The 12,083-nt window shown below is 39.7% G+C and overlaps 1 protein-coding gene across 3 annotated transcripts in view; it reads right to left on the bottom strand.

Annotated features, from left to right (window-relative positions):
- Window positions 1–7,452: 7,452 nt before the first annotated feature.
- The window catches only part of AHI1 (Abelson helper integration site 1), an 85,346-nt gene continuing 80,715 nt past the window's right edge, over window positions 7,453–12,083 (bottom strand). For all 3 annotated transcript variants that reach the window (XM_058021069.1, XM_058021070.1, XM_058021068.1), the window contains one exon: window positions 7,453–8,570. In XM_058021069.1, coding sequence (XP_057877052.1) covers window positions 8,333–8,570 — 238 coding nt within the window. In that variant the 3' untranslated portion in view covers window positions 7,453–8,332. The remainder of the gene's footprint in view (window positions 8,571–12,083) is intronic.

Here is a 12,083-nt window from a genome sequence, read left to right as displayed (position 1 = left end):
TGCCACCCATCCCATTTCTCCATTTCAGCCCGAGTTTTACACAGGAGGCAGGAGGCCAGCAGGGAACTGAGGGCGGCTGGGAGGGGGAATGGGAGCAGCACCACAAATTGCATGTCCTTCCAGGAGTCCTTAATCCCATGTGACATGTGCCACTGCTCACAAATCTGCGCAGAGCCAGGCCTGTTTTCCACACTGCTGCACTGTGCAGAGAGACTGCCAGTGCCCTGCTCAGGCACTTCTCTGCTGGTATTGCACAGGTCCAAATGGCAGCAAATTCTCTTTTCCTCTCTCTGGCTGAGTTCTTACTCAATTTACAGGATTCAATCTGACCCTGTGAGATGTATTCATGACAAGAAACTGCAGTTCACACCAGAACTCTGCAAGTGAGGTTAACCAGCATTCAGCTACTGTTGCAGGCACAAACACATGCATCTTCAGTTTGGGAACTGTGGTGGTCCATTGCTGGGTCCTAAGAAAGCAAGTATCTAAATTTAGCTAATTCTAGCTCTAGGAATAGGAAAATATGGCAACGCTCTGGAAAAACATACCAACGGTTGGTTCAAATGAACTAGGAATAGATTTCTTCAATTATACAAATTCCCAATGTTTTACCACACATTCAAAAAAAAAAAAAAAAAAAAAGAAAGAAAAAAGGAACAAACCACTTAAAAAAAAAAAAAGATAACCCAAAACATTCACAGATGTTACAGCACTGATCTTAGTGTGGGAAACTGGTGGAGTTCAAACGACTCAATGAAGAAACCTCAGCCTCCAAAAAGACCAAACCTTGACAGCATTTGACCAATGTCAGCCCCAATGTGCTGAACTAGTCACTCTTTCCTCTCCTTGCAAAACGTGTCCTTAGAACAAGCAGCCTGAGCTAAATATTAGGTGCATCACCTTTGGTGACAGGCCTGGTATGGACATTTAGGCTGGAAGATATTTGAGTCTTACAGCTTTCTTCTTCTAGTTATCATGGCTCAGGAGAAATCTTTGTTGATAGTGATGTTGGTAATGGCTATCAGAATTACTTGTTCTGTGTTGCCTTCTGTTTCGCTGGCATGAAAAAACAATTAATGCTAAGCATTGTTAAAAATATCAACTCTCCTGATGAAGCCAACTGAATCCAGCTGTTGCTAGAGGATAGCACAAACCATCAGGAAATTGTATCTTAGACCATGTCTACACAGGTCTCTTCCTCCAACACAGAACCTGACCAATGAGCAGAACCTCAGAATTATCAGACAATTTTTTTCCTTGTGAATTCAGGCTACTCAGGGATGTAACTGTAGGCAGCCAAGTCTCTAATTCTTGTCCCACAAACTGATACCAAAAACACTGCCTCAAGTAAGTCTCAGCAACAGCCAGGTGCCCAGGTTCTCAAACATGACTTGAAAACCCGCACTGCTGTGGTGACAAAGAGTGCAAAGGGCAAAATGCCAGAGACACTGAACTCAAAGAGTTGAGGGCTTTTTCTGCTTTCAGAGAAAATCTAACCCTGGCTGAAAGAACAGCAAGGAAAGACAACTGCAGCTACCACCTCAACCGAGTGTGAGGCAAAAGCGCTGCCTAGAAACCCTCCTTCCCAGCGCTGGCTCGGTGACTGGCACTCATCCCTGGGGAGCAGGCAGCCCCAGCCCTGGCCCTGCTCAGTATCAGCCCCTAAGGAGGGTGTCCTGGGTGCCCTTGCTGACTCTAAGGGCAGCCCACCTCCTTCTCATCCAAGCCTTTGGATACAGGCAACAAATTAGAACTGTTGGGGTCTAAACTGGGAGTCCTGATTTTGGGATGTTTCCCATGGAGAACAGGACCTTCAAGGTCCAATGAAGGTGTGTCCCTGGGAAGCAAGCCAGTGCAGGGCCACGTGTTGTTCCACACCTTCTGCGTGCCTGTGCACACCCACAGTGCATCACCAAGGAAAGCCACCCTGGGATGCTCGTGGCTCTGTAGCTCTGTCTCAGTTGACAGGAGAGCCACTTTCAGTCACCCTCCAATGCAACCTGGACCTGCTCATGCTGCTGCTTAAGGAGCAGGGATGTCAGGAGTGCTTGGCCACACTGCAGAGCACATTTACTGCCCCTTCTGCCCTTTCCCTGATGTCACTTTTTTATTATGACATTATACTAAACAACAATGGGGATTAACCAGCCCCGTATAAGCTTATTATAGGCTTATGCAGCCTGCTAAAGCTTGGCTTTGGATGGCATTTATTTTAATTAATCTCAGGCTGATGTCACTATTACACCCATGATTGTATATCCCCATCAAGCTCTAAAAGGAATGCAGAACATAACATGAAGCTGCTTTATACAGTGTCTATACAAGATGTCAAAATCCTGATGACATACACTGAAAAAAAAGCAGGCTGATGATGCAATGGCTAAATAAAAACGTTGAGGTGAAACTAAAGGAATAATTATGGTCCATAAAAAACCAGCACTGCCAAGTGAGTAACACTTGCTGATGATGACTACTTGCGTGTACTCTGCATGGCTCACCTGCAGCAATGGATATGCAAAAGCTTAACTTGTGCTCTTTGAAACATGCAGTGCAAGTGAGGGAGCAAACCAGCCTATTCTACTTACCAAAAATTTGGGAGAGGAGAAAGAGGATTTTCTTCAAATCATACAGTTGCACAGGGCTGAATTAGCTAAGTTTAGCTGTGGATTAATAGCAGGATGTTCCACATTGAAGAACCTCCAGAAAAAGATGAAAATCAGTATTTATTTTACCTGAGAACTGAGGCAATGAACTTAGGATAAGCAGCTGAATGCAAGGACAACCTGCTCTAGTCACCTCTGCAGGAACTAGAGACATTAAAAACTGGTTTGTGATAGATCTGTACTATTTCTCTTTGCAACTCACAGACAATTTCATTGGAACTCTTTCACTATTGTTTAACGAAACCAAGAGTCTTAAACACAGGCAGTAAAACAAATATGGACTGATCAAGAAGAAAGTTAAACCAGCCCTGAGTGTCTCAGCTCCTCTTATTAACTTCATCAGGAAAAGGCATGGCTAGGCCTGCGCTGACTGAGAAAATGTGTGAAAAGAGGTCCCTCAGTCGAACACGTCCACAGAACTTCATTAACTCTCCTTCTGATCCCAGAGCAGTAGGATCTAAGCCAATATATTCTGCAACAATTTCCTTCCCAGCTAGTGCAGGCAGAGGTACTGAGTCTGCCATGTGCACTCCAGGATGCTGGTGAATGTGAATCTGGTGAAAAATTTCTACATAACAGAAAAATAATGGTAACACTGGGCTACCTTTTCTTCTTTTTCCTTTAATACCTGCATTTTATGTGACTGCAGAGTTTTCAAACAGCTATATCATAACAGTCTGTCGCAAGCGTATTGGGTGTTTCAGTTTGCCAGACCTGTCATAATAAATTAATTACAGGATGTTGCAGAAGTGGCTGAGTTCCAGCAGCATCTTGCACAGTTTAATATAGACCTATTTCCCCATTTCGATGTATTTGTGGTTAGATAAATCCTCAGAAAATTTACAGCTGCTACACACTAGTTTATTATACTCCCTGCCTTTGCAGGAGATATAAATGCAAGAAAAATTTGAAGTCTGCTCAGAGCATAGATTTTACTGATATTGCTTTACCGGTGTGGAAACATTTTTTCTGCTAAAAGTGGTATCTGCAGCTTCTGCTGATTGTTTGCATTTGAGCATTACACAGGACTTGTAAACTTGCTGGTCACAGCCAAACACACTGAAAGTTCATTTGGCTTGACAAAGTCCTCACAAACAATCAGGTGGATGAAGTTTTGTATGAAATGCAGAGCTGACATCTTCATGTATGACTGCAAGAGAGAAAATGTTTTCCAGCCTCTAAAGTTGGTAGACACAAGTTGCAGCCATGACGTTGTGGCTCAAAGCTGGTTCCTTGCTGCTTTTGCCGGAGCTCTGAGTACAGGAGTCCATCTACTCTGAGCAGCTTGCAGGACTGGCACTCTACATAAACATCCCAGTGCTGGCAAACAAACCCTTCAGAAGGGAAGGGCAGCAAACAACCTGCACACAACAGATGAACAAAAGACAAAACTCTTGTCAAAACCTATGAGCAGAACACATCTACATGTAAGAAAGGGATCCTATGACATTAAATGTTTGAAAGAGCAGCTTGATTCTTGAAGTTCCAATCTCTGCTGCAGCTGTTTTGCACCAGATGAAGAGGGTGGAGAGGACTGAATCAAGGCAGAGGTGCCTATCACAGCAGACAACTATAAAGGTGCCTCCTGAAAACCTGTACCAGAAATCAGGGAATGAAAGCTTCATCTCTCCTAACAGCTCTGCAAGTTATAGACTACGTGGAACTCTGTAGGCTGCAGCTCAGAGTTAGAACACCAGAGAGCTAAGAGTTACTGGGGGGACACAGAATGTTGTTCATGGGTCCCGAGAGTTCATCCCAAAAGTTTCTGTAAATGTCACAAAACAAATGTTTTAAACAGTGAAGTGGTTAAATATCTGAATTTCTAAAGTCTAAAAAACATGACTGAAGCAACCAAAGCTCTGCTATAACACACCTACATGCTATCTTCTGTTTCTTCTTCTGAAGTTCCAATTTCTAATTGCCACATTTTTGCAAGTCTCCCCCAAGCAGCAGCTTTCTTCTGAAGTTGCTTATTTCCCCCTCTCAGACCTCCTCTTGTTTCTATTCCCCACATGCAGCAGTTTTGTTCTTAAAGCATGTACGCTAAACTCCAAGCAATAAACCCCCTTGACTGAACTAACAGTATATTTTTACAAGTGCAGGTGTACTTAAAATAAGTCAATTTGTTTGCAATATTCTGTATGGGCACTGGACACAATGCTAAAAGGAAAACCCTGGAGTACCAATCTTTACATGAATCACTCCACTAGTCAGAACATATTTCTATCCCCTCCCAATTTCCACATCCATAAAATAGGTTGCACAGCATACATACTAATTTCATACGTGCTGGAACAGGATCATTAAAAAACCCCATCACTCTTTGTGTTTACCAAACAAGTGTTTTTGCTCTAGTCTGTTCCCGCCTTCAACGAAGTATTTCCTATTCACCTGAGTAATTAGAGCAGAAGGATGTAGTGAATGAAGTGCCTCATTATCAAGTTTGCATCCATGGTTCCTGCAGAATGACTACCATGCCGGCTATTTTTCATAGCTGTCTGCTTTTGCTTGCAGTGGGCCATTGTTAACCCTAAATGATCCTGACATTCAATTCTCCGTCAGACAATTGCGTCCAGCCGGCAGATTTAGTTCACTAGTCAACAGAGACTTTCGGTTGTCATGTTCCTCTGTGTTCTCATTAGCCCTTGTTTGACTGTGATCCATCCCCTACTGCCTTCTGAATTAAGTGATGCTACAAATACACTTATTATGTTTTATGATGTCTGCTCCTCAAATTATTTTAAGGAAAAAACTAAATGCAATTTGATGGCTATTGGGAAACACAGGAAAAACACGGCCACGCATTTTCTTCTGCGTTGCTGATTTACACACAGGTCTCAATATCTCTGCCCTATCATAAAAACATAATAGCCACTCTATGGTGTAACCACACACACAAAACCTACAAACACCAGAGCAACGAAAGACCCACGATGCTGCTACTGCCAGGCAGCTATGAATGTCTAATATTCACACTTTTTAAAGCAACATTTTATCTGGTTTCTTCCAGCAATGAACTCATGTCACTCTCTAAGGAAGTGTCACAGAGACTTTTATAACTCTTGCATTTTAATTCACACATCATGGCTCAGGGAACAATTTTGCAGGACACTGTAATGCTTCATCTAATAAAAAAAGAAAATTTTCAGTAGGCAATCTGATTCCTTCTGGAATTCTTTCCTTCCACTGAAATTTAAGTCCTCTAAGTACTTAAGCAATATTCAGCAAATATACATGATATTCACTCTAAAGTGATTTTAGAAAATATGTAGATTGCATATTTTCTAAAATCACAGAAACAAGAAGCATTATATAAAGTTTTTTTAATAAAAAACTTCCTTTTAAACCATTAAAGCATTTAAAAGTTTTATCCTTTTTTTGAAAATTTAAAATCCCAACAGCAATATCTGAAGAATAAAAACTCTACTGATACCAAAAAGCAGTTCTTCTAAAAATGAATGCATCAACCATATTTTTGAACAAAAGGTAAAAGCTGTCTTTGCCATTGTGCCACACTCATAATTTGTTAAAGAGATTTTAGGGTGAAGGCTCTAATTTTAATACTGAAGGATCATAAACCTTTTTAAATTTCAGATATTTTTGTTCCTTTTCTGTGAAATGAATGCAGAAAACTAGCACCGCAGTGACACTGTGTATAAAGTAAAAGAAGTCTCTAACCAACCATGTGGTAGGGAAGAAAAAAATTATAGAAGCAAAACAAAAGCTACTGCAATTACAAGAAAACATTATGAAAAGTTTATTTTCAACTCCTGCATTTTCATGTTTGGCTCTTATCTGATTCCTTCTGCTTAATTGTTATTTGGAACTGTGCCTTGGAAGACACTACTGCTGCCTCTCCTCTCAATTTGGAAAGTGTGGCAAAGCAGCTCTATTCAGCTTCAGAGCAGTGAACATAATTGGAGCCCTAGTTCGCAAGCATGAAAGGAGGTGCTGTGCCTTTGATTAGAACTACCATCTCTCCGTGGTGTTTATCTGAAGTGTTATTTCTGTCTTCAGTGTCGACAATGGCAAATTAACATTTTACAATGCTTTCCAATGAGCTCCCAGATCTTGGCTACTGCTCAGCTCTTCCTGATGTCACGCTCTGCCCTTGTTTTAAATGTGACCCAGGACATTTTAAGAAATGTAAGATGTGGAGATTTTTCCCCATTATAAAATCTCTAAATGGCACATGTCACACAGGATGATGAGCTGGAACACACTGCAGGAACATAAGAGGTGGGGAGCCTGGTCAGAATCAGGCAGCCCCAGGAGTGAGGTAATTTTACACCACCTCTGACTGGGGAAAGAGACATTACTAAGTTTCCAGTACACACACGCAAGCCCCATTTAGGGCAAGGCTTCATGCACACACTCCAGGCAGAGCAAAGTTAGGACTGCTGGCAAATAGCAACTACCAGTGGGGGGAAAAGAGAGGATTTGCTGCTGTGCTTTACTAAAAAGAAAAAAAGTTTACAGATTTTTCTGGCTTCAAAACATGTGCAAGGAAGATATTACAATATACAGCAACTAGTCCTCTGCATCTGGCTGCATTTCACACATCAGTGCCCAGCATTGTTATTTTCACTTCTTTTTTTAATGGAATCAAGTGACCTGTCTACTAAATAAGGGCTTTCTAATTTTATGTTATTTATTGCTTCAGAGGGGGAGGAGAAAGAATTTCCTAGCAGAGTAAAAATAAACTGGACATCATCAGCCAGAAAAAATACCAACACGAACTGATAGAAAGTGTTTTGTTTAATATAAAACATAATTTATTTAACACCGTAGTAAATTAGTGAAGTCATTAGTAAAAGTTCACAAAATAATACTCAAGTAAAAAAATAGAGTAATGATGCTTACAAGTGAATAAGTACTACAAGTAAAACAAACAGCATAGTTGGATATGAAATATTTCATTCAGACAAAAGAAAGTATATTTGGCAAGACTGCTGCCAAAGCAGCCAGGAACTCTGACAAAACTGCAATGAATCTTTACTATGACCAGCACACCTCCTTTGAAAAATACAACTGCCTGGAATTTGCAACACTAATTAATTTTTATAAGAACAAGTAGTCCTACTGAAGACAATGTAGTTGCATAGGTAGCTACTCCACAACTCCCTTCAAAGCTGCAAAATGCAGTCCAAACACGTATTTGATGTCAGGAAAATATTTTTTAAAAGCTTGTGTTTTCAGGTACACCTTAATGTCAGCACTCCTTTGGTATTTTACCATCCTGAACACTCTTCTATTTAACTTACATCATACTTCAAAATGCTACTTTAATAACTTATGTAGTGGTTGGGCATGTTTTGCTCTAGATCACACTTTTTCACTTGATTCTTTGCTTGCCATGGATTGATCAACAGCCTACACAAATGCCTAAGTGACAGTTTAATCAGATATCAAATTAGGAAACATTGTATTTGACAGTTTCAGTTCTTTTCCAGTCCAGTGAGGAGCTGAACCTTCAAGTTCTGTTGAGTTCAAGGAAGCCAGGGCAAAAGTCATCCAAAACAGGTTTGTACTATTGATAAGTCACAACTGGTACCATTTTGCATATTTAAGTATTTTAATTTATTTGTTTGTTGTTAATCCTGGAAGAGAGATCATAATTGCAGCCTTCAACGCGTGTAATGAACATCACCCCAGCATTCAGAAATAAATTACGCCTCTGCGTCATGGTGCTCCAGCTCAAAGGCAATATTTGTCCTTCCACTTGTGCTTAAGTTTGAGCCTCTTGCTGCCTTTTTCTTCTTCTTCTTCAATTCCACCCCACGGGATGCAGGTTCGTTTTCAACACCATTAGTTGTAACTGATGACAGAGGAGTATCGACGCTCATTAAGTTGTGCTGATTTTCTCTCTCATTCCTTTGTATCCTTTTCTTCTTTTTCTTTGTACCTCTAGAGGAAGGTGGATATAAAAAGAGTAAAAGAAACACAAAGTTAGCCCAAATTTAGAGCTTTTTCCACCTACAGCTGATGTGTTAGAGCAATTGTCTGCCTGTCCTCTTGAGCACAATGCTGAAACAACTACAAAAACTACTGTTCCACAGCAGAACAAAGGCAGAAAAACCATGAAGACAAAATATGAGACCACTCCACTAGTCTACTTTTTATCATAGCATTGCTTTGAAAAGAACTGCTCATGATCTTAAAAATCAGCTTGTCTTGATCAACAGACAACAGATGCAATTAAAAAATACAAATTACCAGTCTCCTCCTCTCATAAAAGCAATTGCACTTGTTTTTTTTCCACTTTCCTAAGCTCAGACACCAAAATACTTACAATTATGTAGATATTCCTGGTTTATTTATGCAACAAGAATAAGACACAAAGTCCAAGTGCCTAAGATTAGTTTTTCCATTTTAATATACCTGAACAAGGACAGAGTCGGAAATGGTTTTAATGTCTATTTATTTCTGCTTATCAGCCTTCATACAGTGCCAAAAGGATTGGTCAAGCTCCTGTATTCCAGTTGATGCCTCTAACTGGTCTTACACATGATGGCAGGGATTATGCAGATGTTACACCACTTTTATCACAAATTCCCACTCTTGGCAAAAGTTGCAACTTTAACTATAAATACGTAACAATACCTCAACTCTGACCTTTCAAAGGAAGGTACTGTCTTTGCTCAAAATTTGTATTGTGCCTAGCACAAAAGGCTCTTGGTTTATGACCTGAACTGTTTAATGCTGCTGAAACACATATGCAAAGGGATGAATCAAAACTGAAGAATGTAATGTGTGTCTTTTCCACAAAAATGGTGTTAAAAGTGCTGCACTGTTGATGATACTGTCCTAATGTAATTGGGTTTTACGGATGAAAATGTTTACACATCAGCCTTGCTAATGAACTGATGAATATCTGTCTGTAGTTGGAACTTTTTTTAAAGCTAAACTGTATACTCATGAATATGTGGATTGCTGCAGCTTGAGTACTGGAACATCCTAAGGAAAAGGTTTGAGAGTCTAAGAACCTCTGTGTCAGGATTCCTAGAACAATTTGAGGAGTGCTGCTGCATGAGGAAACTAGGGTACAGAGCCATAATTATTCAGTGTTGTAAGTGCCAGTGTACCAAACCCGGTGTTCAGCTGGGTCTTGTGTAAATTTATGCAGAGCACTACCTAGTGCAGCTCAAGGAAACCACACAATGGGAACACACCTAAGGACATACTGGCTGTGCTGACAAGTAGCAGCTAACCATTACTATTCAAAGGGTAAGGTTACTATGCCATTTCCAATATAAAGGTAGTCTAATTTTGAGAAGCAGTTCTCATCTTTTTATTATTTGAACATCAGATGTATCAAACTTAGCACAATTTCACTATTTCTTCTATCATGTGTCTTCTTCATGCAGAAGACACATTAACTGCTTGGCTAAGATAAAGATCTACTACCATCTTGTATAAAATCTGTTTTACTATTGGAAAACCTTATTTCCCACGCAGAAATTCTCAAAAACCAGATATTTCATAAGGACTTGTCATTCATGTTCTTTTACAGTAGGTATTGTGGCTGTAGTGAACAATACTGTTCTAATAAACAAAGCAGTAAACATTCATTTGGCTTAGCAAGTGTGCAGGTATTAAAGTTTCACTTCTCCATACTGAAAGTGTGTACTTGACAACCACTGGATTCTTAGGAATTATGCAGTAAATAAATTTCATATCATATATATCAGTGTGACATGAATCTTAAGTGTATTTTCACAGAAAACAGGAAAAAACCAGCATGTTTTAGGTGGAGCAACCATTTAAGTACAGATTGGACTGGATCTCAAGTCACGTTGATATTGCTGTTAGATGCTGAAATATAAACCTTTTCCAGTTAGGATGGCAACACTTGCATGTATGTAAATTTTTAGGGGTATTTCAAGACACATTGACTGCAGTGACCAAGAAAACTAGAATCCTGGCAGGTCATGTTTTTGGTAAAAGTAAACTGAGAGTTTTCATGAAAAATAGGCAGCCCTCTTTCTGAGCTGTTTTATTACCTGACGTGTGCTGTATAAATACCTATAAACTGAAATACTGACAGTTGTTCACACTAGTGGCATCAGCAGTGTCAGAGGATTCTTTTCTAGCTTCCAAATAAGGCAACAGATTGTAGTCTTTTCTGAAAAAACCCTGGTCCGTGTGGTCACTGCTGTGAAGTGCTATGTCATGGAGCATGCATGATTCAGACTGGAATCTCCATGATGCTCCTGCTCCCTATGGTACAGAATGAAGGAGCACATTCCAGTGATTCAAGCACATAGGTGTCTTCTCTCACTTTTTTGAAAAGTAACTGAAGTAATTTTTGGGCTCTATTTCTTCAGTGTGACACCTTTTCAGGATAGCCCTAGCTTCAATTGAAATGAAAATTTGTATTTGGTTTGACCCAAAATTCTGGAATCTTCTTAAATCATTTGTGATTCCACATTTTAAATCTCTGGTCCCACATTTTTCAGTGGATGCTCTGGAAATGTCACTCAAAATATTTTTTCCTGAAGTCCTACCAATGGAGTTGAGTTATCCCAAATTTTTGATACTGACTTCTAACAGACTGTGTCAACTGTCACAATAACTCTGCTTTTAAGGCATTTCCTTCTTTCATGAATATAACACTAGAATAGTTGTGTCCAAAATTCAACACTGAATTCTTTCAATGTGTGGTTGCACAGCCCACTCCTCATCATGGTTGAGTTAAACTTTCCACTCACAATTTCTTTTCAAATTGAGAGACAGCTGGAGATACAAAATTCAGAATTTGTATCTACTAATAATCCACATAATCTAAATAATCTACATAATGCTGTAAATGCAGATACATACCTGAAAAGGCAGGTTCAAATGAGGTATGTATCTGCATTTGCAGCATAATGTCAATTATTTATATGAGGAAGGAACCAGTCTGGAAAATGAGCAGTGAAATAACTTTGCTTAGGTGACAGATACAATGGCAAGCATGGGAAGTATTTTCAGATATCAATTTTTGAAGCAAAAAAGATTGCAAAAGTTAAAGATATTGTGGAAGCTCCTGTTCAAAATGCTGAGATCTTATCTGCTTACAGCTTTCACGCAAGAGAGCTACGATTTTTAAGAAATGCAAGTGTCATCATCAAAGGTGCTGCTGGCATCTTTTTAGAATGTGAAAGCCTTTTGGAATTTACATTAATTAACTTTTAGAAGGTGTCTGCAGCAATAAATCCTAATATACAGCTAAGGGAAGCCAGTGAGCAACCACATATCCCAGAGTTTTGACTGCCATGTACATTATAGTCCTTGCTCTTCTGGTGATGGCATATGTGTATGAACTGTTATTTCCTCCACATTTTGGGTGTGAAGCACTCTCCCACTGATCACCCTAAAGCTAACTTCTTGTTTTGCTTGAAAAAAAAAATCAACTCTTCCAACCTTTCTCACAGTTTT

The sequence above is a fragment of the Melospiza georgiana genome, chromosome 3, assembly GCF_028018845.1.
Source record: "Melospiza georgiana isolate bMelGeo1 chromosome 3, bMelGeo1.pri, whole genome shotgun sequence".
Taxonomy (NCBI): Eukaryota; Metazoa; Chordata; class Aves; order Passeriformes; family Passerellidae; genus Melospiza; species Melospiza georgiana.
Note: the sequence above shows the minus strand (reverse complement) of the source record. Positions and strands in the feature narration are given on the sequence as shown.